The 27,626-nt window shown below is 48.5% G+C and overlaps 1 protein-coding gene across 1 annotated transcript in view; it reads right to left on the bottom strand.

Annotated features, from left to right (window-relative positions):
- Positions 1-13,062: 13,062 nt before the first annotated feature.
- Positions 13,063-27,626, bottom strand: part of LOC142256221 (uncharacterized) — a 61,720-nt gene continuing 47,156 nt past the window's right edge. The window contains exons 9-12 of the mRNA XM_075327793.1: positions 22,188-22,331; positions 20,283-20,403; positions 19,036-19,148; positions 13,063-13,543 (exon numbers count right to left, since the gene is read on the bottom strand). Coding sequence (XP_075183908.1) covers positions 13,451-13,543; positions 19,036-19,148; positions 20,283-20,403; positions 22,188-22,331 — 471 coding nt within the window. The 3' untranslated portion in view covers positions 13,063-13,450. The remainder of the gene's footprint in view (positions 13,544-19,035; positions 19,149-20,282; positions 20,404-22,187; positions 22,332-27,626) is intronic.

The following is a 27,626-nucleotide window of genomic DNA, read 5'->3' as shown; positions in this document are numbered from 1 at the left end:
TCATTGTAGATTGTAAGTTCTCACGAGCAGGGTTGTTTTTTTTGCTCTAATTATTGTATTTTTTTTTTATAACTGTTACCTGTTTGTATATGAACCTCCTGAATTGTAAAGCGCTGCGGAATATGTTGGCGCTATAGAAATAAATATTTAGGAGTGTAGGATTGGTAAAAAAAAAATCACAGCCTCCGAGAAGAGGGATGGAGCACTTTCTCACCCCCTCCTCCACTGTCTGTCTCTGTGTATATCGCACTGCGGTCGGATGACATGCGAGTGCAGTGCAATGTTTCACACGCCCCCATAGACTTGTATGGGGGTGCGTAAGCCTCTGAGACTTGCTGCAAAATGTAGCGTGCTGGGCTTGCATCGAGAGCATGATTCGTGATGAGAAATAATAGGAAACTTCCTCATTGATTAACACTGGTGCAAGTGCAATCCGATGTTTTATCGGATTGCACTCGCACAAGAAAATCGCAGGTGGAAAAGAGCCCTTAGTGTTACTGCTTTCATTACACCAGGCTCTGGCCTTTCCATCCAAAATAAAAGAAAAAAACATGGTATAGCCTATAAAAACTATTAACAAATCCCCCATAGATAGCAGTGCAGTCTGTGACTCCCTATTAGTGTTACTGCCTTCATTACAGCAGGCTCTGGCCTTCCATCCTAAATAAAAGAAAAAACATGGTATAGCCTATAAAAACTATTAACAAATCCCCCATAGATAGCAGTGCAGTCTGTGACTCCCTATTAGTGTTACTGCCTTCATTACAGCAGGCTCTGGCCTTCCATCCTAAATAAAAGAAAAAACATGGTATAGCCTATAAAAACTATTAACAAATCCCCCATAGATAGCAGTGCAGTCTGTGACTCACTATTAGGGTTACTGCCTTCATTACAGCAGGCTCTGGCCTTTCCATCCTAAATAAAAGAAAAAAACATGGTATAGCCTATAAAAACTATTAACAAATCCCCCATAGATAGCAGTGCAGTCTGTGACTCACTATTAGGGTTACTGCCTTCATTACACAAGGTTCTGGCCTTTCCATCCTAAATAAAAGAAAAAAACATGGTATAGCCTATAAAAACTATTAACAAATCCCCCATAGATAGCAGTGCAGTCTGTGACTCACTATTAGTGTTACTGCCTTCATTACACCAGGCTTTGGCCTTTCCATCCTAAATAAAAGAAAAAAACATGGTATAGCCTATGAAAACTATTAACAAATCCCCCATAGATAGCAGTGCAGTATGTGACTCACTATTAGTGTTACTGCCTTCATTACACCAGGCTTTGGCCTTTCCATCCTAAATAAAAGAAAAAATATGGTATAGCCTATAAAAACTATTAACAAATCCCCCATAGATAGCAGTGCAGTCTGTGACTCACTATTAGTGTTACTGCCTTCATTACACCAGGCTTTGGCCTTTCCATCCTAAATAAAAGAAAAAAACATGGTATAGCCTATGAAAACTATTAACAAATCCCCCATAGATAGCAGTGCAGTATGTGACTCACTATTAGTGTTACTGCCTTCATTACACCAGGCTTTGGCCTTTCCATCCTAAATAAAAGAAAAAATATGGTATAGCCTATAAAAACTATTAACAAATCCCCCATAGATAGCAGTGCAGTCTGTGACTCACTATTAGTGTTACTGCCTCCATTACACCAGGTTCTGTTTTTCCACCCTAAATTAAAAAAAAAATCATGCAGTAGTCTATTTAAATAAAAAAAATAGGCATCGCATGTATCGGAGGAGCGCAGGATTGTTTCACTCGGCCTGATCCAGCGATCCGGCCAGCTTCAGAGCAGGTTTCTTCCCTAAGATACTGGCCACCTATGATAGACTGCGGAGGTGTCCAGTAACCTAGGCAATAAGAACTAAACTTTAAATTTTAAAATCCTTCCATTGTTTAGGGTGGAGATTTTAAATAAAATATCCATTTTAAAGCTGCTTGTTTTTACTTACACTTTGCAATTTTACCCTTTAAGGCCATGTGCGCACTAGAAAGTGCCATTTTCTTAAGAAAAATCCGGACCCTCTTAAAGAATCCCGACAACGGTAAAAAAAAACGCACTAAAACTGCACCTGCGTTTTTGCTGTGGATTTACCGCGGATTTACCATGGATTTTCCGCAAGTTGGTCCCTGCGTTTTTTACCATTATCTATGGCAAAAACCGCAAGTACCTGCGGAAAAGAAGTGACATGCTCTTTAATTCCGCAGCGGAAAAACCACGGGTAAATCCGCAGGTATAAAAAAACGCGTTGTGCGCACAGGATTTATTAAAACCCATAGGATTTGCTGGGGAATGACTGCAGCAATGTTAGACACATTTTCTGCAGCAAATCCGCGGCAAAATCCGCAGCATGCGCACAGGGCCTAAGAAGTTCCCCGTTAAGGTTTTTATGAACAAAAAAATTGTTTTTGTCTATTTAATTTCAGCACAGATTTTCCTCATTTTCTCTTTTCTGGATGGAGAAATTTTAATATTATCTTCAAAGTAATTAAATATAAATAATAAATGCAGAATCTCCAATTAAATTAGACAAAAGAAAGAAAGAAAGAGAAAGAATGCAAGAAAGAAAGGAAAGAAAGAAAAGAAAGAAAAGAGAGAAAGAGAAAGAAAGAAAAGAAAGAGAAAGAAAAGAAAGAAAAGAAAGAGAAAGAAAAGAAAGAAAAGAAAGAAAGAAAGAACGAGAGGAAAGAAAGAAAAGAAAGAAGAAAAGAAAGAAAGAAAAAAAGAAAGAAAAAAGAAAGAAAAAAAGAAAAAAAAAGAAATTAAAAAGAAAGAAAGAACGAAAAAAGAAAAAAGGAAAGAAAAAGAAAGAAAGAAAAGAGAAAAGAGAGAAAGAGAAAGAAAGAAAAGAAAGAAAGAAAGAAAGAAAGAAAGAAAGAAAAAAAGAAAAGAAAGAAAGAAAAAAAGAAAAGGGAAAGAATGCAAGAAAGAAAGAGAGGAAAGAAAGAAAAGAAAGAAAAGAAAAGAAAGAAAGAGAGAAAGAGAGAGAGAGAGAAAGAAAAGAAAGGAAAGAAAGGAAAGAAAGAAAAAAGAAAGAAAAAAAGAAAAAAAAAGAAATTAAAAAGAAAGAAAGAACGAAAAAAGAAAAAAGGAAAGAAAAAGAAAGAAAGAAAGAAAGAAAAAAAGAAAGAAGAAAGAAAGAAAGAGAGAAAAAGAAAGAAAGAGAAAGAAAGAGAGAAAGAAAGAAAGAAAGGAAAGAAAGAAAAAGAAAGAGAGAAAGAGAGAAAGAAAGAGAGAAAGAAAGATAGAAAGAAAGAAAGAAAGAGAAAGAAAGAAAGAGAAGGAAAGAAAGAAAGAGAAAGAGAGAAAGAACAAAAGAAAGAAAGAGAAAGAGAGAAAGATAGAAAGAAAGAAGAACGAAAGAAAGAAAGAGAGAAAGAGAAAGAGAGAAAGAAAGAGAAAGAGAGAAAGATAGAAAAGAAAGAGAGAAAGAGAAAGAGAGAAAGAAAGAGAAAGAGAGAAAGATAGAAAGAAAGAAAGATAGAAAGAAAGAAAGAAAGAAGAACGAAAGAAAGAAAGAGAGAAAGAAAGATAGAAAGAAAGAAAGAAAGCCACTTAATTTCCACTCACATTTTGCATTATTGGAATTTTGTGAATTTTTGCACTTTTAGGTTTTCATTTTTTGTTTTGCGTTTAATTTTGATTTACCAAACAAACAGAACGATTAATAAAAAAAACCCAAAAAACAATATATCTCCAGGAGACAAGGCACTGATAAATTCCTGGAATGTAGGGGAGTGCTTCATACACGGCGGTGCTTCATACACGGCGGTGCTTCATACACGGCGGTGCTTCATACACGGCGGTGCTTCATACACGGCGGTGCTCCATACACGGCGGTGCTTCATACACGGCGGTGCTTCATACACGGCGGTGCTCCATACACGGCGGTGCTTCATACACGGCAGTGCTTCATACACGGCGGTGCTTCATACACGGCGGTGCTCCATACACGGCAGTGCTTCATACACGGCAGTGCTTCATACACGGCGGTGCTTCATACACGGCGGTGCTTCATACACGGCAGTGCTTCATACACGGCGGTGCTTCATACACGGCGGTGCTTCATACACGGCAGTGCTTCATACACGGCAGTGCTTCATACACGGCAGTGCTTCATACACGGCGGTGCTTCATACACGGCAGTGCTTCATACACGGCGGTGCTTCATACACGGCAGTGCTTCATACACGGCAGTGCTTCATACACGGCAGTGCTTCATACACGGCGGTGCTTCATACACGGCGGTGCTTCATACACGGCAGTGCTTCATACACGGCAGTGCTTCATACACGGCAGTGCTTCATACACGGCAGTGCTTCATACACGGCGGTGCTTCATACACGGCAGTGCTTCATACACGGCAGTGCTTCATACACGGCGGTGCTTCATACACGGCAGTGCTTCATACACGGCGGTGCTTCATACACGGCAGTGCTTCATACACGGCGGTGCTTCATACACGGCAGTGCTTCATACACGGCAGTGCTTCATACACGGCAGTGCTATCTCATCAGAGGTGATTTACTTTGGAGATGGATTTTAGATAAAGTCCAATATTCAAATAAAAGATGAGTTTTTTATTTACAGATTCGTAATCAGCAATTCCTTGAAAAGCAAAAAGTGGTCTTGCAAGACGCGTGTCTTCATAGATAAGATTAGTCCTATTTTTATGGCTCTGGAAATTATGTAACCTATCGGGCTCAAGACTGATAAATGGCAAAAATGAGCAAAGTGATTCACAGGACCCATGTCCAGCAGCCACGTTATTCTGTCACCATCTGACATGTGCCCTACAAGCCTCCTCCTACCGGCATCACTAGTTACCAGTACAGAGCACCTGAGCATGGTAGTGCTCGCTCATCACTAGTTACCAGTACTGAGCACCCGAGCATGGTAGTGCTCGCTCATCACTAGTTACCAGTACTGAGCACCCGAGCATGGTAGTGCCCGCTCATCACTAGTTACCAGTACAGAGCACCCGAGCATGGCAGTGCCCGCTCATCACTAGTTACCAGTACTGAGCACCCGAGCATGGTAGTGCCCGCTCATCACTAGTTACGAGTACTGAGCACCCGAGCATGGTAGTGCCCGCTCATCACTAGATACGAGTACTGAGCATCCGAGCATGGTAGTGCCCGCTCATCACTAGTTACCAGTACTGAGCACCCGAGCATGGTAGTGCCCGCTCATCACTAGTTACCAGTACTGAGCACCCGAGCATGGTAGTGCCCGCTCATCACTAGTTACCAGTACAGAGCACCCGAGCATGGTAGTGCCCGCTCATCACTAGTTACCAGTACTGAGCACCCGAGCATGGTAGTGCCTGCTCATCACTAGTTACCAGTACTGAGCACCCGAGCATGGTAGTGCCCGCTCATCACTAGTTACCAGTACTGAGCACCCGAGCATGGTAGTGCCCGCTCATCACTAGTTACCAGTACTGAGCACCTGAGCATGGTAGTGCCCGCTCATCACTAGTTACCAGTACTGAGCACCCGAGCATGGTAGTGCCCGCTCATCACTAGTTACCAGTACTGAGCACCTGAGCATGGTAGTGCCCGCTCATCACTAGTTACCAGTACTGAGCACCCGTGCATGGTAGTGCCCGTGTCACGGCCGGGCGGTCGGGCCGACCCAGGAGGTGGATCCACTGGACCGAACTCTTAAGATGGTGGTGGGGAGTCCGGCAGCTGAAGCACTGATGGGCAGCAGAACAGTCCGTGCAAGTGAAGGCAGCGGAGGAGTCCCTGGGACCACGGTGTCACAGATGGTAGTCCTGGTGACGTAGCTCAGGTTCGGAAGCCGAGATGATATCAGGCGGGGTCCGGAACCTCAGGAGCGAGATGACGGGTCACCGCAGGGATCCGAGATGGTACGGACTGTCAGATGGCAGACGGACAGTGTGCGGGGTTCAGGATACGGCAGACGGGATGGCGAGGCAGGTACGGCTCTACAAAGAGAGATAGGTGAGTACAGGCACATAAACACCAGGAGACCTGACTCCTAGCTCAGGGAACACGAAGATCAGGCCCCGCCCCCTTGGACACTAACCCCCTTTATACCCAGTACCTGTTCAACCTCATTTCCTGTTCATGGACGCTGGCCCTTTAAGAAAGGGTCAGTGACCGCGCGCGCGCCCTAACGCGCATGCGCGCCGCCCGGGTGCCAGAAGCCAGGGAAGGAGGCTGAGGGGAGGACGCAGGGGAGCCGGCCAGGTCCTGGGAAGCCGTCGGGCGCCGGGATCGGGGACCAGGGGGCCTGGGACGGACGGAATCCGGGGGCTGAGGAGCGGGCAGCGTGGCAGGTGAGCCGGGGAGCGGGGGTGAGGACCCGGGGAGCGTGACAGTACCCCCCCCCCCACGCCCCCCACCCCGCAACCGGGACATGAAGGCACGGATAAGAGGAGTGCCCACGTTCTCCCTGGGCTCCCAAGACCTATCCTCAGGACCATACCCCTCCCAGTCCACCAGGAAGAACTGCCGACCTCGTACGGTCTTCATGGCCACGATATCCCTTACCGCATAGATGTCGTCATCGGCAATAGGTGGAGGGGCCGGACTGGCAGCATTGGAGAAGGGACCAAGGACAACCGGCTTGAGCAGGGAGACGTGGAATGAGTTGGGTATCCTCATCGTGGCCGGGAGCTGTAGCTTGTAGGAAACCTCATTGATCTTGCTGAGGACTTTAAACGGCCCAATGTAGCGAGGACCCAGCTTGTATGACGGTATCTTCAGGCGGACGAACTGGGAAGCAAGCCAGACGAGGTCTCCAGGAGAGAAACACGGAGGGTCTAGACGCCTTTTGTCAGCGTGTTTCTTCATCCGCTGGGAAGCGCGTCCAAGGGACGCCTTGACAGAGTCCCAAATGGTAGCGAAGTCACGGGCTACAGTATCAGCCGCAGGGACATCCGAAGAAGGGGATATAGGCAATGGAACGGAGGGCTGAAGTCCGTAAACGACATGGAAGGGAGATTTGGAGGACGACTCACTGATGTGGTGGTTATGTGAGAACTCAGCCCAAGGCAGAAGCGTGGACCAGTCGTCGTGATGGGTGTTGACATAGTGACGTAAGAAGGATGTCAAGATTTGATTGACCCTCTCCACTTGGCCATTAGACTGAGGATGGTATGCGGAAGAAAAGTCCAGAGTTACTCCCAGGTGTTTGCAGAGCGCCCTCCAGAAGCGGGAGGTGAACTGAGTTCCTCTGTCGGACACGATGTGGGATGGAAAGCCATGCAAGCGGAAGATGTGATGGATATAGGCTTCCGCGAGTTCCTGAGCAGAGGGCAGTCCAGCCATGGGGATGAAGTGGGCCATTTTGGAGAACCGGTCCACCACGACCCATATGACTGTGTGTCCAGAGGATAATGGCAAGTCCGTAATAAAGTCCATCGCAATGTGTTGCCAGGGAACTGAGGGTATCGGTAGAGGCAGAAGACGGCCATAGGGCAGGTGTTTGGGCGTCTTGTTCCTGGCACAAGAGGAGCAGGCAGAGACAAAGGCGGCGACGTCAGTGCGAAGGGATGGCCACCAGTAATGGCGTACAATCGCACCCCATGTTCTCTTCTGGCCTGCATGGCCGGCTGTTTTTGAGGCATGACCCCAGTGTAACACTTTTTGCCTGTCGGTCTCCGAGACATAGGTCTTCCCGGGTGGTATTTGGGCCAGAGTGACGGGAGCCACCGGAACAATCTTGCTAGGAGGGATGATAGGTTGGGTAGTCTCTTCCTCCTGCTCCATGGACATGAGGGACCTAGACAAGGCATCGGCGCGTACATTCTTGTCCGCGGGTCGGAAGTGGAGCTGGAAGTCAAACCTGGCAAAGAATAAGGACCACCTGGCTTGCCGCGGGTTCAGTCGCTGAGCGGACCGCAGGTATTCCAGGTTCTTGTGGTCCGTGTAGATGGTCACGGGGTACACTGCTCCTTCCAGGAGGTAGCGCCACTCCTCCAGAGCTAGTTTGACCGCCAATAATTCTCGGTCACCGATGGTGTAATTCCGTTCTGGTGCTGAGAAGCTCTTAGAAAAGAAACCGCAAGTCACCATCTTCCCGGAGGAGGATTTTTGCATGAGCACTGCTCCGGCTCCTGAGGAGGAGGCATCCACCTCCAAGGTGAACTGGCGGTTTAACTCCGGTCGGTGGAGTACAGGAGAGGAGGCGAAAGCTCGCTTCAAAGAGCAAAACGCGGCGTCGGCCGCAGGTGACCAGTCCTTTGGTTTAGCCTCCTTTTTGGTCAAAGCGGAGAGAGGGGCAGTCAGGGCGGAGAAGTGCGGGATAAACTGGCGGTAGTAGTTGGCGAATCCCAGGAACCGTTGGATTGCCTTCAGTCCCGAAGGAGGAGGCCAGTTGAGTATGGAGGAGACCTTCTTTGGATCCATCTGCAACCCAGTACCCGAGATGATGTATCCCAGGAAAGGGAGAGAAGACTGCTCAAAGACGCACTTCTCATATTTGGCGTAGAGACGATTCTCTCTCAGTCTTTGTAGGACCAGCTTTACGTTCTCTCTGTGGGTCTGGAGGTCCGGAGAGAAGACAAGGATGTCATCCAGATAAACTACTACACAGAGGTAGAGGAGGTCCCGGAATATGTCGTTCACCAGTTCTTGGAATACGGCAGGAGCGTTACACAGACCGAAGGGCATCACGCAGTATTCGTAGTGCCCGTCGCGAGTATTAAATGCGGTCTTCCATTCGTCCCCAGAGCGGATACGAACTAGGTTGTAGGCACCCCGAAGATCCAGTTTGGTGAACACACGGGCTCCTCTGAGCCGGTCGAACAATTCGGGGATGAGCGGTAAGGGGTACTTGTTTTTTATGGTGATCTGATTCAAGCCCCGGTAGTCAATGCATGGGCGTAGGTCACCCTCTTTCTTCTTAACGAAGAAGAAGCCTGCTCCCGCAGGAGAGGAGGATCTCCGGATGAATCCCTTTGCCAGGCTTTCCGTGATGTATGTGGACATGGCCCTGGTTTCCGCTGGAGACAACGGATATATCCGTCCTCGAGGTGGTGTTGTTCCTGGGAGCAGGTCGATGGCGCAATCGTAGGGACGGTGTGGCGGAAGTACCTCAGACTCCTTCTTGTCAAAAACGTCCGCGAAGGACCAATAGGCCGAGGGCAGTTCCGGTAGGTTCTCTGGAGCCGGGGGACGTCGGATTGGTTGTAGGGACTTTAGACATCTCTCATGACAGGCAGAGCCCCAACGAGTGATTTCGCCAGTACCCCAGCTGACTGATGGTTCGTGTGTCCGCAACCAAGGGAGTCCCAGCAGGATTTGATGGGACATGTGTGGAAGGACGTAGAGAGCGATGTTCTCGGTGTGCAGAGCACCTATACGCAATTCCACCGGCTTGGTGATCCAGGAGATGGTATCAGAGAGGGGTCTCCCATCCACCGAGGCAATCATTAGGGGCTTATCGAGTGGAGTAACAGGCAGCTGGTACTTGTCCACCGTGGCCTGCTGGATAAAATTGCCTGCTGCTCCGGAGTCGAGGTATGCCTCAGCCGTGAAGCGCGTCTCTCCTGTTGACACTTGTACCGTCCACATAACTGGGTCTGAGAGAGTCCCAGCACCTAGGGTGGCCTCTCCTACCAACCCTAGGCTTTGGAGTTTCCCGGCCTTTCCGGACAGGAGCGTAAGAGATGTGTGCCCTCTCCGCAGTAAAAGCAGAGGCCTTTGGCGAGCCGCTCTGCTCTACGTTGGTCAGACTGTCGTACTCGGTCAACCTGCATGGGCTCGTGGACAGGAATCCCAGCTGTTGAAGAGTGAGGCACAGAGGACTTCTGTGGAGGAGGGGAGTGCCGTACTGCACGTCTCTCACGATACAGCTCTTTGGAGCGTTCCTGGAAACGAATGTCCACTCGAGTGGCTAGGGCAATCAGGGCATCTAGGGTGGAGGGCACGTCACGACCCGCCAACTCATCCTTGATGCGACTCGAGAGTCCTTCCCAGAAGGCGGCTGTCAGGGCCTCATTATTCCACCCGAGTTCAGAAGCCAAAGTACGGAAACGGATGGCATATTGACCCACCGTCAGTGTTCCTTGACGTAGGCGGAGGAGGGATGAAGCAGACGCAGAGGCGCGTCCCGGCTCGTCGAAGGTGCTGCGAAAGGCCTGCAGGAACTCTTGAAGGTTCTTGGTCATGGGGTCCTCCTTCTCCCACAAGGGGTTCATCCATGCCAGCGCCTCGCCCTCCAGATGAGACATTATAAAGGCGACCTTGGCTTGGTCAGAGGCGAACAGATGTGGCAGCTGCGTGAAATGAAGGGAACACTGGTTTATGAAGCCCCTGCAGGTCTTGGGATCTCCAGCATAACGAGGTGGTGACGCCAAACGGAGACGGGAAGCATCTGAAGAGGCTGCCACGGGTGCGGGAGCCATGGCTTGCATAGCTGGGGACCTGGGTGCCGCAGGCGTCATTGATGCTTGTAACGTGTACAGGCGGGTGTCCACGGAGGTCATAAATTGCAACATGCGGGTCTGGACTTCATGCTGACGTCGGAGTTCCTCTTGCAAGGCCGCTAGTGCTGCAGCGGGATCCATGGCCTGATCTTACTGTCACGGCCGGGCGGTCGGGCCGACCCAGGAGGTGGATCCACTGGACCGAACTCTTAAGATGGTGGTAGGGAGTCCGGCAGCTGAAGCACTGATGGGCAGCAGAACAGTCCGTGCAAGTGAAGGCAGCGGAGGAGTCCCTGGGACCACGGTGTCACAGATGGTAGTCCTGGTGACGTAGCTCAGGTTCGGAAGCCGAGATGATATCAGGCGGGGTCCGGAACCTCAGGAGCGAGATGACGGGTCACCGCAGGGATCCGAGATGGTACGGACTGTCAGATGGCAGACGGACAGTGTGCGGGGTTCAGGATACGGCAGACGGGATGGCGAGGCAGGTACGGCTCTACAAAGAGAGATAGGTGAGTACAGGCACATAAACACCAGGAGACCTGACTCCTAGCTCAGGGAACACGAAGATCAGGCCCCGCCCCCTTGGACACTAACCCCCTTTATACCCAGTACCTGTTCAACCTCATTTCCTGTTCATGGACGCTGGCCCTTTAAGAAAGGGTCAGTGACCGCGCGCGCGCCCTAACGCGCATGCGCGCCGCCCGGGTGCCAGAAGCCAGGGAAGGAGGCTGAGGGGAGGACGCAGGGGAGCCGGCCAGGTCCTGGGAAGCCGTCGGGCGCCGGGATCGGGGACCAGGGGGCCTGGGACGGACGGAATCCGGGGGCTGAGGAGCGGGCAGCGTGGCAGGTGAGCCGGGGAGCGGGGGTGAGGACCCGGGGAGCGTGACAGCCCGCTCATCACTAGTTACCAGTACTGAGCACCCGAGCATGGTAGTGCCCGCTCATCACTAGTTACCAGTACTGAGCACCCGAGCATGGTAGTGCCCGCTCATCACTAGTTACCAGTACTGAGCACCTGAGCATGGTAGTGCTCGCTCATCACTAGTTACGAGTACTGAGCACCTGAGCATGGTAGTGCCCGCTCATCACTAGTTATGAGTACTGAGCACCCGAGCATGGTAGTGCCCGCTCATCACTAGTTACGAGTACCGAGCACCCGAGCATGGTAGTGCCCGCTCATCACTAGTTACCAGTACTGAGCACCAGAGCATAGTAGTGCCCGCTCATGACTAGTTACCAGTACTGAGCACCTGAGCATGGTAGTGCCCGCTTATCACTAGTTACGAGTACTGAGCACCTGAGCATGGTAGTGCCCGCTCATCACTAGTTACGAGTACAGAGCACCCGAGCATGGTAGTGCCCGCTCATCACTAGTTATAAGAACTGAGCACCTGAGCATGGTAGTGCCTGCTTATCACTAGTTACGAGTACTGAGCACCTGAGCATGGTAGTGCCCGCTCATCACTAGTTACCAGTACTGAGCACCCGAGCATGGTAGTGCCCGCTCATCACTAGTTACCAGTACTGAGCACCCGAGCATGGTAGTGCCCGCTCATCACTAGTTACCAGTACTGAGCACCTGAGCATGGTAGTGCCCGCTCATCACTAGTTATAAGAACTGAGCACCTGAGCATGGTAGTGCCTGCTTATCACTAGTTACGAGTACTGAGCACCTGAGCATGGTAGTGCCCGCTCATCACTAGTTACCAGTACTGAGCACCCGAGCATGGTAGTGCCCGCTCATCACTAGTTACCAGTACTGAGCACCCGAGCATGGTAGTGCCCGCTCATCACTAGTTACCAGTACTGAGCACCCGAGCATGGTAGTGCTCACTCATCACTAGTTACCAGTACTGAGCACCTGAGCATGGTAGTGCCTGCTTATCACTAGTTACGAGTACTGAGCACCTGAGCATGGTAGTGCTAAAAAATGTATCTCGAAGGCTATGTGTAAATATGGTCTTAGAGGTGTCATATCGGATCGGTGCCAGCCGTTATATGTTGTATTAATCTGAGGCCGGGGACAGTAATGCAGAGCGGATATTAATAAGGGAAATGCTGAGGCCTCACAGTATCATCATAATCTCCATATAATGTCACCTGGAATAAAGCGTTACAGTTCACTGATGCAAATCTTAACGAGACATCTGCCGTTAATAAAGACTTAATTGGTGTTAAGTGAGACTGAATGGATCGGGATCGGAGACCTCCCCGTGGGAAATATAACAAGTGGGATTGTTGGAGAAGAGTGTCCGGGGCAGAAAAGGAAACCCAATTTTTTGACCGAGGATGTGACGGAAGAAGAAAGTCATCTGGGGACAATGCGATTCACGTGACTAGTCCAGGAGGCCGGCTTCTCCACAGCTGTATACACACCCATAAGGACAGACCTGTCAGTCAGGGGCAGGGAGTCACCCAAGTCACTTTATCCCCAGCCATATTTTAACCCATTAATGAATGAATTTAACCCTTTAAAGCTGCAGTGATGCAACCAGCGTCTGGATTCATTCTGCTCCTCATTCAGGCTGTCAGGTTCCCTATAACATTCATTCCAGGTAATGAGTTTGGCAATTGGCAAAAAAAAAATGATAAATACAGATAAAAAATGTTATATCATAAAAGAAATACAAACCATAAACGATTATTTCACTGTTCGATACATTCAATATTTATTTATTCCATTTACTGTTACATTCAATATCTATTAATTCCGTTTACTACTTGTTACATTCAATATTTACTTATTCCATTTACTATTTGTTACATTCAATATTTACTTATTCCATTTACTATTTGTTACATTCACTGTTTATTTCTTACACTTCCGCAGATGAGCGGTTCATTTCTTCGGGCAGTGTCTGAGAGCAGCGGTTCTCCAGCTGTTAGGAAACTACAACCCCCATATTCCCTGACGGCAGAGCAGCTGGACCGGCGCAGGCTGGAGACCACATATATACACTTGGGTGAACCGCAATGACGTTATTTTTTTGCTATCGGCGTTTGATAAAACCCGAAGACAATAATCAACGTCATCCAAGTTCTACTTCTCTTTCATACTCGCAGATGTCGTCCATATCCTCCATTAGTATCATGTGTAATTCCGATAGGATCACTTCTAGAGCCTGCAGAGAAACAAGATACATGAGAGGCAGAATGAGAGGAACATAAATATCTTCAATGCTGGAGAGTAGAAGGGGTTAATGCCACGCTGTCACCAAAGGATGATAAAAAAAATTGTTGATTTAATGAAAATTTTTATTTCTTAGGTCTATGCGTTTCGAGCTGAGGACCTCTTCTTTAGGACCACAATATTTTTTGTGGTCCTGAAGAAGAGGTCCTCACCTCGAAACGCATAGACCTATGGAATAAAATAATCTTTCATTAAATCAACAATTTTTTTTATCATCCTTTGGCAACACTGCGGCGTCAACTCTTTCTACTCTCCAGCATTGAAGATATCTACACGTGGAGATGCGGCAGCCGCCATTATCTGTGTGCTGTTTGTGTTGGTTGTGACTTTCACAACCACACTAGATGAGTGTACAGTAACATAATTTTATTTTATCATTTGGTAAGACACTATTTTGCACTCTCTTTCTCTTAGTTTTACTTAGGAACATACAGTTAGGTCCAGAAATATTTGGACAGTGACACAATTTTGGCGAGTTGGGCTCTGCATGCCACCACATTGGATTTGAAATGAAACCTCTACAACAGAATTCAAGTGCAGATTGTAACGTTTAATTTGAAGGTTTGAACAAAAATATCTGATAGAAATTGTAGGAATTGTCACATTTCTTTACAAACACTCCACATTTTAGGAGGTCAAAAGTAATTGGACAAATAAACCAAACCCAAACAAAATATTTTTATTTTCAATATTTTGTTGCGAATCCTTTGGAGGCAATCACTGCCTTAAGTTTGGAACCCATGGACATCACCAAACGCTGGGTTTCCTCCTTCTTAATGCTTTGCCAGGCCTTTACAGCCGCAGCCTTCAGGTCTTGCTTGTTTGTGGGTCTTTCCGTCTTAAGTCTGGATTTGAGCAAGTGAAATGCATGCTCAATTGGGTTAAGATCTGGTGATTGACTTGGCCATTGCAGAATGTTCCACTTTTTTGCACTCATGAACTCCTGGGTAGCTTTGGCTGTATGCTTGGGGTCATTGTCCATCTGTACTATGATGCGCCGTCCGATCAACTTTGCGGCATTTGGATGAATCTGGGCTGAAAGTATATCCCGGTACACTTCAGAATTTATCCGGCTACTCTTGTCTGCTATTATGTCATCAATAAACACAAGTGACCCAGTGCCATTGAAAGCCATGCATGCCCATGCCATCACGTTGCCTCTACCATGTTTTACAGAGGATGTGGTGTGCCTTGGATCATGTGCCGTTCCCTTTCTTCTCCAAACTTTTTTCTTCCCATCATTCTGGTACAGGTTGATCTTGGTCTCATCTGTCCATAGAATACTTTTCCAGAACTGAGCTGGCTTCATGAGGTGTTTTTCAGCAAATTTAACTCTGGCCTGTCTATTTTTGGAATTGATGAATGGTTTGCATCTAGATGTGAACCCTTTGTATTTACTTTCATGGAGTCTTCTCTTTCCTGTTGACTTAGAGACAGATACACCTACTTCACTGAGAGTGTTCTGGACTTCAGTTGATGTTATGAACGGGTTCTTCTTCACCAAAGAAAGTATGCGGCGATCATCCACCACTGTTGTCATCCGTGGACGCCCAGGCCTTTTTGAGTTCCCAAGCTCACCAGTCAATTCCTTTTTCCTCAGAATGTACCCGACTGTTGATTTTGCTACTCCAAGCATGTCTGCTATCTCTCTGATGGATTTTTTCTTTTTTTTCAGCCTCAGGATGTTCTGCTTCACCTCAATTGAGAGTTCCTTAGACCGCATGTTGTCTGGTCACAGCAACAGCTTCCAAATGCAAAACCACACACCTGTAATCAACCCCAGACCTTTTAACTACTTCATTGATTACAGGTTAACGAGGGAGACGCCTTCAGAGTTAATTGCAGCCCTTAGAGTCCCTTGTCCAATTACTTTTGGTCCCTTGAAAAAGAGGAGGCTATGCATTACAGAGCTATGATTCCTAAACCCTTTCTCCGATTTGGATGTGAAAACTCTCATATTGCAGCTGGGAGTGTGCACTTTCAGCCCATATTATATATAGAATTGTATTTCTGAACATGTTTTTGTAAACAGCTAAAATAACAAAACTTGAGTCACTGTCCAAATATTTCTGGCCCTGACTGTAAATACGGGAGAAGTCCAAGAATACAGGTGTGAAAGAAAAGACCGAATACGTATATCTGCAGCCACTGTCAGGTTATTGCAACATTATATACACAGGAATCTGCCCTGAATCTTCCTTGGCTTTGCAGTTTGCACAAGGATTTGCCATTGTGGTTAATCTTCTGCTATTCTGAACAGTATCCATGCGGAAAAAGGGAAAAAAACTAGTTACTTCCAAGGAAGATATTTTTTACCAGGACATCAACAAAAAATCACACACAGAATTTCTTATGTATATGAACAAGAAGAAGAAGAAAAGAACAAACCCCATTCTTATGCATGGGATGAAGGTTTAAAATGGATCTCAGCAAAATAACAAAGTTGGCCAAACAAATAGCAAAACGAAACCAAAAATAGCAAACCTGGCCCAAAAATAGCACAGCCAGTGCAAAAATAAGAAAGCCAACCCCAAAAAAAGAACAAAACAAGCCCAACGATAGGAAAGCCAGCTCAAAAATAACAAAACTGGTGAAAAAAATAACAAAGCCAGCCCAATGATAGCAAAGCCGGCCCAAAAATAACGAAGCTGGCCAAAAAGTAACAAAGCCGGCCCAATAATAGCAAAGCCAGCCCAAAAATAGCAACACCAGCCCAAAATTAGCAAACCTGGCCCAAAAATAGCAAAGCCGGACCAAAAATAGTAAAGCCGGTCCAAAAATAAGAAAATGGTTCAAAAATAACAAAGCCGGTCTAAAAATAACAAAGCTGGTCCAAAATAACAAAGCCGGTCCAAAATAACAAGGCCGGTCCAAAAATAGCAAAGCCGGTCCAAAAATAACAAAACAAGCCCAAAAATAACAAAACTAGATCAAAAATAACAAAGGCAGTGCAAAAATAACAAAGCCAGTCCAAAAATAGCAAAGCCGGACCAAAAATAGCAAAGCTGGCCCAAAAATAGCAAAGCCGGACCAAATATAGCAAAGCCGGTCCAAAAATAGCAAAGCCGGACCAAATATAGCAAAGCTGGTCCAAAGATAAGAAAACGGTGCCAAAATAACAAACCCGGTCTAAAAATAACAAAGCTGGTCCAAAATAACAAAGCCGGTCCAAAAATAGCAATGCCGGTCCACAAATAGGACAGCAGGTCCAAAAATAACAAAACAAGCTCAAAAATTACAAAGCCGGCCCAAAAATAACAAAACCAACCCAAAAATAACAAAAGCAACCCAAAAATAAAGCCAGAGCAAAAATAACAAACCCGGTCCAAAAATGGCAAAGCCAGTCCAAAAATAAGAAAGCTGATCCACAAGTAAAAAAAAGGCAAAAAATACCAAAGCTGGTCCAAAAATAACAAACCTGACAAAAAATAATAAAGCTGGTCCAAAAATAACAGACGGCCGAAAAATTACACAGCCGCCCAAAAATTTACGAAGCCAGCCCAAAAATAACAAAACCAACCCAAAAATAACAAAGCCAGCGCAAAAATAACAAAGCCAGTGCAAAAATAACAAAGCCGTTCAAAAATATTAAAGCCGGACCAAAAATAGCAAAGTCGGACCAAAAATAGCAAAGTCGGACCAAAAATAGCAAAAGCGGACAAAAAATAGCAAAGCCAGCCCAAAAATATTAAAGCCGGACCAAAAATAGCAAAGCCGGACCAAAAACAGCAAAGCTGGACCAAAAACAGCAAAGCCGGACCAAAAATAGCAAAGCCGGACCAAATATAGCAAAGCCGGTCCAAAAATAAGAAAGCTGATCCACAAGTAAAAAAAAGGCAAAAAATACCAAAGCTGGTCCAAAAATAGCAAACCTGACAAAAAATAATAAAGCTGGTCCAAAAATAACAGACGGCCGAAAAATTACACAGTCGCCCAAAAATTACGAAGCCAGCCCAAAAATAACAAAACCAACCCAAAAATAACAAAGCCAGCGCAAAAATAACAAAGCCAGTGCAAAAATAACAAAGCCGTTCAAAAATATTAAAGCCGGACCAAAAATAGCAAAGCCGGACCAAAAATAGCAAAGCCGGACCAAAAATAGCAAAGTCGGACCAAAAATAGCAAATGCGGACAAAAAATAGCAAAGCCAGCCCAAAAATATTAAAGCCGGACCAAAAATAGCAAAGCCGGACCAAAAACAGCAAAGCTGGACCAAAAATAGCAAAGCCGGACCAAATATAGCAAAGCCGGACCAAATATAGCAAAGCCGGACCAAATATAGCAAAGCCGGACCAAAAATAGCAAAGTCGGACCAAAAATAGCAAAACCGGATAAAAAATAGCAAAGCCAGCCCAAAAATAGCAAAGCCGGACCAAAAATAGCAAGGCAAGACCAAAAATAGCAAGGCCAGACGAAAAATAGCACAGCCGGCCCAAAAATAGCAAAGCCGGACCAAATATAGCAAAGCCGGTCAAAAAATAGCAAAGCCAGACCAAATATAGCAAAGCCGTTCAAAAATAGAAAAGCCGGATCAAAAATAGCAAAGCCGGATCAAAAATAGCAAAGCCGGCCCAAAAATAGCAATTCGGCTCAAATATAGCAGAGCCAGTGCAAAAAAATAGCAAAGCCGGTCCAAAAATAACAAAACCAGCCCAAAAATAACAGAACCAGCCTAAAAATAACAAAACCAGCCAAAAAATAACAAAACTGGTCCAAAAATAGCAAAGCTGATCCAAAAATAACAGAACCAGCCCAAAAATAACAAAACCAGCCCAAAAATAACAAACCCGGTCCAAAGAATAGCAAAGCCGGTGCAAAAATAGCGAAGCCAGTCCAAAAATAAGAAAGCTGGTCCACAAGTAAAAAGCTGGTCGAAAAATAACAAAGCTGGTCCAAAAATAACAAAGCCGCCCCAAAAATAATAAAGCTGGTCCAAAAATAACAAAGCTGGTCCAAAAATAGTAAGCCAGGCCAAAAATAGCAAAGCCGGTCCAAAAATAGCAAAAGCGGCCCAGAGATAATAAATCCAGCCCAAAAATAGCAAAGGTGGCCCCTTCTCTGCCTCTAACTGAGGTTTCCTGCTTGTTGGGGGTTGTTGTGCTCCTGATAATAATAATTAATAATAATTTTATTCATTTATAATAATAATTTTATTCATTTATATAGCGCTATTAATTCCATAGCACTTTACATACATTGATGAGTGACAGTTCAGACCAGCGCTGCACTAAACTGTGCCCTCATACAAAGCTTTACCCCAGCAGCATCGCAGGAGCGCAGGAACACTGAGCGCTGGCCGGATTCGTCCATACGTGCAACTTCAGACCAGTGCTTATAAGCAATTCACAAGTCCAACCACCTCTGCTAGACTGCAGCGGTGGCTGGTAACCTAGGCAACAATTAGGAATACTAAGGTGAACATACCACTTTGCTGACCGTATCCTGGTGGTAGAGCATTGCTGGATAGTTTTCAAAGGTGTCTTGTTGCCCTTGGTGAATACTGACTTGCTCCCTTAGAAGTACATCAAGCACCAGACCTGTAAAGGAAGGGACACTGTAAACGCATTCTCAAAACCTGGAGCCTCTAAGAACCTTCAGCAGTAGATTAGATCAAAAAAGAGTTTTCTGGAATTTTCTACATTGATGACTCTGGGCGTCCGACTCCTCACAGATCGACTGATTGAGGAGGTCACAGAATAGAGAATGTGGAACAGCGCCATCAATTGTGTAGTGGCCATGACTGGTACTGCATGTTCTTACCAATTCACTTGTATGCGAGAGGGCCTGCAGTACCAGTCATGACCACTACACAATGTATGGCGCTGTTCAACTTTTCCCTGTTCCCAATGGTTAATCAGCTGATCAGGTGCCGCGTCAGTGACAATTAGGTACCAGGGACACAGTGCACCTGAGCTGTCCCTCAATCTATGGGGCCCCTATGCTAATCCCTGTCCTAAGGATTACCCCTGAAGGTAGAGATGCCTGAGTCTTGTGGTTTGCTAAGCTCCTGGATACGACACACGTAAATGCCCCCCCTTCTCCCAAAATGAGTAAAGGAGAAAGCAATACAGGTAAGGCAACAGGTACTACAGAGCTCTAAGTTCTTCCCAAGTTGGAAGCCACGCTGCTGATAAAGAAATGAAAAACCTCTGCTTAACAGAAAAACTCCTTAACCATGGTCAGAATAGACATTGTCTATAACCGGCATGGAGTGAAGCCCAGGGAGGGTAAGTATAGCGAAAGGGGAAAAAAAAATCACAAGCTGCAGCTGAAATAAAGGCTAAGAGAATTTTAAGCCAGTAGGGAAAGGGTCCTTAACTCGTTCAGTATAGAAGGAAAAATATATCAGCAAGACAACAGTAAAGTGAGCACTACAGAAGGCCTGCGATCGTTTAGACCTGAGACCTTCTGACCCCAGGTTGCTCAGAGGTAAAATCAGGACACCAGGAGATAGAAACATATAAGATAGGCGGGAGACTAAGGATAAGTCATCAATGTCAAAAATTCCATAGAACCCCTTTAAGAACAAAATTAAAAAACAAACAAATAAAATGCAAATACTGTACATATATCAGTCTGAGACAAGAAACGGCCGAGAGATAGGACTGACAGATGGATAAAGGACATGGTCATTATAGTCATTTTATAGGTTTGTCCCTCAAAAAACTCACTGTCCAGCAGACTCTGCATGGGATCCGTCCCGAACATCAGCGGCTCGTACGTCCCGATCATCCCCAGCAAATGCTCCAGAAGAAACATGTCTACAACGTGCTTGTTTGCGGTCACTGCGATCTGACAATAATGCACTATTTATTTATTGTTATTTAATTTCAGAACTTTCAAATATTTAACACAATAGGAATTCCAAAAATTATGTTCCATCCAATCATTAAACTTTTAAAAGGGGTTGTCCATATAAATCTTTAGATGTCTGAAAATTTGGAACAATTATATATTCTTCTTGCCTATTTGCTTAATCACAGAAGAAAGCCCCCTTATTCCTTGTGTTTTAAGGGGGCAGCTTATGAGCTGAATTTGATGCCTTTCCCATCCCCCTTCACTGTCAAAGCTGATTCTTGGCAGCAATTGGGGCTGGATGACGGGATCCTTTTAAGACCTTAGTGTCATGGAGGTATCATGGCCGGCCGACAATCCAGTGGCAGCGAGTGCTAGAAGGTCACAGAGATTAGCAGCATTTGTTGTCATCTGACAGTTCTCTGTTTCTGCAGCAGGTGGACTCTATGACCCTGGACAACTGTCGTCCTGCCTCTCAGTTGCAATCCTCTGACTTCCTTTATTAACCTCACCCTGGGGTGGTTTGGGTGCAGTTTATAGTTGTTCCTTGCTGAGCTGTGAAGAGGTCATGCTTTGTTGCTCCAGATGTCTGTGGTTGCTGCAGCTCAGATAAGTGTTTGACTTTTGCTATCTACCAGAGCTCTGGTGATAATTGTTGTGTTTCCCTTTATTGTTGTTCCCTTGTGCCTTCCTTTAGCATTAGTGGTGTTGACTAGCGCTCATACCCACCATCCTTACTTAGTGCCCATTTGGAAGGTAAGACAGGTATTTCAGCTCGGCGATAGGTGCGGAACCTGTATAGGATCGGTGAGGGCAGTGAGGGTGAGCTGCAGGTTATCGTCAGAGGTCACCGCTTCCCCCTTCCCCTAGCTATAAGACATTCCTTCCCCCTTCCTGTGTGTCGTCCTATACAGCCGGTATAGCCTCTCTCCTCTGCCGTGACACTAAAGGGGGCTTTACCTGCAACGACATCGCTAACGAGATGTCGTTGGGTCAAGGAATTCGTGACGCACATCCGGCCTCGTTCGCGGCGTCGTTGCGTGTGAAACGTACGAACGACCGCTAACGATCGATATTACTCACCTAATCGTTGACACGTCGTTCTAATCCCAAATATCGTTGCTGGTGCTGGACGCAGGTTGTTCGTCGTTCCTGAGGCAGCACACATCCCTACGTGTGACACCCCAGGAACGAAGAACATCACCGTACCTGCGTACACCGGCAACGAGGTGGGCGGGTCTTTCTTTTGGCTGCTCTCTGCCCCTGCGCTTCTATTGAACGGCTGCCGTGTGACGTCGCTGTGACGCCGCATGAACTGCCCCCTTAGAAAGGAGGCACTTCACTGGCCACAGTGACGTCGCTACGCAGGTAAGTATGTGTGACGGGGACTAACGATATTGTGCGCCATGGACAGCGATTTGCCTGTGACACACAACCGACGGGGGTGGGTGCGATCGCTAGCGATGTCGCTGCATGTAAAGTGGCCTTTAGACAATCCCCTTCTTTGTCTAAGCTGATTGATAGAGAAGGGGGCTGGCTATAATTTTTTGCACAGACGGGTGGAGCGCAGCTCTGTATGGAAAAACTGTGGAAGGGGACCCTCATTAATACGATTGGTGGGATCCCACATTTTATACCCTTTAGTGATCATTAGTGACTGATGTATCCTAGATAAATGCCATCACTCATTAGGATGCAACTATCCCTTTAAATTCTCATTTAAAAGGTATACTACCTACATAATGATTGTTCACGGCAAAAAGTTTATTAGCAATAATCACCTGATTTTTGTGTAGTTCGGAGAGTTCGTCGTCACATTCAGTGAGGACAGAGATGACGGCGTCCTTCACCTCCTTATCAATTACGCCCTGGATGAGATTACCCAGAAATCGGTCTTGTTCAGTTTCTGCATTTAGTTCATCTACCTGTAAAAAAACAAACAAACAAGGTAATCATTTTTCTAGGTGAGTTTTCAGAATGAGCTGTCACTGTGAATGGTATCCTGTATTTTTTGGATTCTCTTATTTTCAGTCCTCTCTGAGCTGGTGGGTAGAGACTATCTGCTCTGTTGTCTTCCATACACAGCACACACACAAACATGAAGGATTCCTGTTCTCCTGTCTCTGAGCTGGTGGGTAGAGACTCTCTGATCTGATGTCTCCCACACACAGTGCACACACACACGAGGGTTTCCTGCTCTCCTGTCTCTGAGCTGGTGGGTAGAGACTATTTGCTATGATGTCTTCCATACACAGCACACAGACAAATATAGAGAAAGAGGGGAGCCAGCACGATCTGAAAATGGCATGCATCATATAAAAAGTGCAAATTCACAGATTTATTCCCACTGTACTGTAATATAAATGAGATTTTTAGCAAATAATTGATCAATTCTTTGAGCCACCCCTGCCAACGTCACGGCAAATCTCAATAGGGGGGTCCTACTTTATATTCTGTATTTCATGTGCCATGCGGCCTCCTAGATAAAGTTAAAAGCAGAACCATAATGGAGCACACATACCTGTAGCCTGTATATATAACCGCTTCTATGTTGCAAAAGAGGCAATTGTGGATAGAGGCCAGCCCAGGTTCCAGCATGTGGAGCAAGCTCTACACATACCAGGACTATATCAGAACTGACCCTCCCAGTCAGGGCTGTATTTTGCCTTCGTGCTGCCCTAGGCACTTTAAGTGGTCGCGCCCCTTAGTGACAACATAAAACTGAGTTTTTGCACACGACATCTGTTTAAGGCAGATCTACTCTGTAAAACACTTGAAAAAGTATCAATGAGAAACGAAGGGCACTAACCCCCCCAATAGGGATCACCACAGGCACATCAAAACATAGCATGAGTATAAAATATTCCCACCACACCGTCCCCACTTATATACTGTGACTGTCACACTGCCCCTAATATACTACACGCCGCCCTCCCTTATAAATTATACCCACCACACCTTCCTCAATTATGAAATATGATCTGCACATTGTCCTCACATCATGCTGCCCCCTCCTCACAATGTCCCATGCATGCTGCCCCCTCCTCACAATGTCCCATGCATGCTGCCCCCTCCTCACAATGTCCCATGCATGCTGCCCCATGCATGCTGCCCCCTCCTCACAGTGTCCCATGCATGCTGCCCCCTCCTCACAGTGTCCCATGCATGCTGCCCCCTCCTCACAGTGTCCCATGCATGCTGCCCCCTCCTCACAGTGTCCCATGCATGCTGCCCCCTCCTCACAGTGTCCCATGCATGCTGCCCCCTCCTCACAGTGTCCCATGCATGCTGCCCCCTCCTCACAGTGTCCCATGCATGCTGCCCCCTCCTCACAGTGTCCCATTCATGCTGCCCCCTCCTCACAGTGTCCCATGCATGCTGCCCCCTCCTCACAGTGTCCCATGCATGCTGCCCCCTCCTCACAGTGTCCCATGCATGCTGCCCCCTCCTCACAGTGTCCCATGCATGCTGCCCCCTCCTCACAGTGTCCCATGCATGCTGCCCCCTCCTCACAGTGTCCCATGCATGCTGCCCCCTCCTCACAGTGTCCCATGCATGCTGCCCCCTCCTCACAGTGTCCCATGCATGCTGCCCCCTCCTCACAGTGTCCCATGCATGCTGCCCCCTCCTCACAGTGTCCCATGCATGCTGCCCCCTCCTCACAGTGTCCCATGCATGCTGCCCCCTCCTCACAGTGTCCCATGCATGCTGCCCCCTCCTCACAGTGTCCCATGCATGCTGCCCCCTCCTGACAGTGTCCCATGCATGCTGCCCCCTCCTCACAATGTCCCATGCATGCTGCCCCCTCCTCACAATGTCCCATGCATGCTGCCCCCTCCTCACAATGTCCCATGCATGCTGCCCCCTCCTCACAATGTCCCATGCATGCTGCCCCTCTCCATGAGCTCCTAATGCTGCCTTCCTCTTTTCCATAATGACACCTCCATGCTGCCCCACTCATCATACTAAGACCACCACACTAGCGCTTATGCTGACACACACACACACACACACACACACTACCCCACTCTTGATATTGACTCCCCTACATTGTTCCACTCCATACTGAGCCCACACATGCTGCCCCTTCTCCATAATGAGCTCCCAATGCTGCCCCCCTCTTATTCTGAGTACTTACACTCCCCCCCCCCCATCGATATTGTCATTGCTCTATCCCTCAACCCTTGTCCTCTGTCTCTAGCATTGGCCCCTCTCTTCCATTCCCCCAGCAGCAGCCTCTCTCCCCCCGCCTCCAACAGCAGCCTCTCCCTCAGCATCAGCCTCTCTCCCCCCAGCCTCCCCCAGCATCAGCCTCTCTCCCCCCAGCCTCCCCCAGCTTCAGCCTCTCTCCCCCCAGCATCAGCCTCCCTGCTCCCAGATTACCCCAGCATCAGCCTCTCTCCTCCCATCCTCCCCCAGCATGAGCCTCCTCCAGCATCAGCCTCTCTCCTCCCAGCCTCCCCCAGCATGAGCCTCCTCCAGCATTAGCCTCTCTCCTCCCAGCCTCCCCCAGCATCAGCCTCCCTGCTCCCAGCTTCCCCCAGCATCAGCCTCCCTCCTCCCAGCTTCCCCCAGCATCAGCCTCCCTCCTCCCAGCCTCCCCCAGCATCAGCCTCCCTCCTCCCAGCCTCCCCCAGCATCAGCCTCCCTCCTCCCAGCATCAGCCTCCCTCCTCCCAGCATCAGCCTCCCTCCTCCAAGTCTCCCTCAGCATCAACTTCACTCCTCCAAGCCTCACCCTCCCCCTCCCAGCCTCCCTCAGCATCAGCCTCCCTCAGCATCAGCCTCCCCCAGCATCAGCCTCCCCCAGCATCAGCCTCCCCCAGCATCAGCCTCCCTCCTCCCAGGCTCCCCCAGCATTAGCTTCCCTCCTCCCAGCCTCCCCCAGCATCAGCCTCCCTCCTCCCAGCATCAGCCTCCCTCCTCCTAGCCTCCCCCAGCATCAGCCTCCCTCCTCCTAGCCTCCCCCAGCATCAGCCTCCCTCCTCCCAGCATCAGCCTCCCTCCTCCCTCAGCCTCCCTCCTCCAAGTCTCCCCCAGCATCAGCTTCCCTCCTCCAAGCCTCACCCTCCCCCTCCCAGCCTCCCCCAGCATCAGCCTCCCTCAGCATCAGCCTCCCTCAGCATCAGCCTCCCCCAGCATCAGCCTCCCTCCTCCCAGGCTCCCCCAGCATCAGCCTCCTTCCTCCCAGCCTCCCCCAGCATCAGCCTCCTACCTCCCAGCCTCCCCCAGCATCAGCCTCCCTCAGCATCAGCCTCCCTCAGCATCAGCCTCCCTCCTCCAAGCCTCACCCTCCCAGCTTCCCCCAGCATCAGCCTCCCTCCTCCCAGCATCAGCCTCCCTCCTCCTAGCCTCCCCCAGCATTAGCCTCCCTCCTCCCAGCATCAGCCTCCCTCCTCCCTCAGCCTCCCTCCGCATCAGCTTCCCTCCTCCAACCCTCCTCCTCCCCGCCTCCCCCAGCATCAGCCTCCCTCAGCATCAGCCTCCCTCAGCATCAGCCTCCCTCAGCATCAGCCTCTCTCCTCCCAGCCTCCCCAGCGTCTGCCTCTCTCCTCCCAGCCTCAGTCTCTCAGCCTCTCTCTCTCCCCCCCAGCCTCAGCCTCTCTCTCCCCAGCCTCCCCCTCTCTCCTCCCAGCCTCAGTCTCTCAGCCTCTCTCTCTCCCCCCCAGCCTCAGCCTCTCTCTCCCCAGCCTCCCCCCCAGCCTCAGCCTCTCTCTCCCCCCAGCCTCCCTCAGCATCAGCCTCTCTCCTCTCAGCCTCTCTCTCCCCCCAGCCTCCCCCCAGCTTCTGCCTCTCTCTCCCCCCAGCCTCAGCCTCTCTCCCCCCAGCCTCCCCCCAGCCTCAGCCTCTCTCCCCCCAGCCTCAGCGCCTCCCTCTCCCCCCCAGCCTCAGCGCCTCCCTCTCCCCCAGCCTCAGCCTCTCTCTCCCCCCAGCCTCCCTCTCCCCCGGCCTCAGCCTCTCTCCCCCCAGCCTCAGCCTCTCTTCCCAGCCTCCCCCCAGCCTCAGCCTCTCTCTCTCTTCCCAGCCTCCCCCCAGCCTCAGCCTCTCTCTTCCCAGCCTCTCTCTCTTCCCAGCCTCTCTCTCTTCCCAGCCTCCCCCAGCCTCAGCCTCTCTCTTCCCAGCCTCTCTCTCTTCCCAGCCTCAGCCTCTTTCTCTTCCCAGCCTCTCTCTCTTCCCAGCCTCCCTCAGCCTCTTTCTCTTCCCAGCCTCTCTCTCTTCCCAGCCTCTCTCTCCCCCAGCCTCCCCTTGCATGATTATAGTGGACAAAAAGAAACATCGCAACGATCATCAACTAACCTGTAAGGAGCCCATACATTCTAGGCTCTCCCCTCCCCCCATCGCATACAGTTAGCACAGGCATTTCTGAGTATGCAGTGCGCCCCTCCCCCATCACATACAATTAGCAGTAAGCACAGGCATTTCTGAGTATGCATGCAGTGCCCCCCTCCCCCCATCACATACAGTTAGCACAGGCATTTCTGAGTATGCAGTGCGCCCCTCCCCCATCACATAGAAATGCCTGTGCTTACTGCTAATTGTGAGTATGCATGCAGTGCACCCCTCCCCCATCACATACAATTAGCAGTAAGCACAGGCATTTCTGAGTATGCAGTGCAGTGCACCCCTCCCCCCATCACATAGAAATGCCTGTGCTTACTGCTAATTGTGAGTATGCATGCAGTGCACCCCTCCCCCCATCACATACAGTTAGCAGTAAAGCCCCCCTTCACATATAGACAGCTTATTAGTATTACCTGCTCCGGACCCGGTGATTATCCTCCAGACGTCACACTGGTGCCTGCTGTGCCTGTGAGCTCTGCACAGGTTTGGATGTCCCAGCTCTTGGCAAGAAGCTGATTGGAGCGCGCGTGTTGTGACCCCGGAAATGCAGCTGTCGGCAGTTCCGGGTTCAATCAGCTCCCTGTGCCCGTTGCCTGCAGTGTATTTGTATCCGCTTTAAAGACGCGGATACATACAAATCAATAGAGGGGCGCCCATGCGCCCAACACAACACCCCCCTTTACCCCCGCCCCCCCCCCCCCCCGCGAAAAGACTGTGGATTTAGTGAGATAGGTTAAAAAAAAAAAATAATAATAATTTTAATTTTTTTTTTTTTTTAATTTTTTTTTTTTTTTTTTTTTTTTTTTTTTTGCTGCTAGAAGGCGCCGCCCCCCCCGCACCGCGCCGCCCTAGGCACCGGACCACAGGTGCCTAGTGGTA

This window comes from Anomaloglossus baeobatrachus, chromosome 11 (genome assembly GCF_048569485.1).
Source record: "Anomaloglossus baeobatrachus isolate aAnoBae1 chromosome 11, aAnoBae1.hap1, whole genome shotgun sequence".
Taxonomy (NCBI): Eukaryota; Metazoa; Chordata; class Amphibia; order Anura; family Aromobatidae; genus Anomaloglossus; species Anomaloglossus baeobatrachus.
Note: the sequence above shows the minus strand (reverse complement) of the source record. Positions and strands in the feature narration are given on the sequence as shown.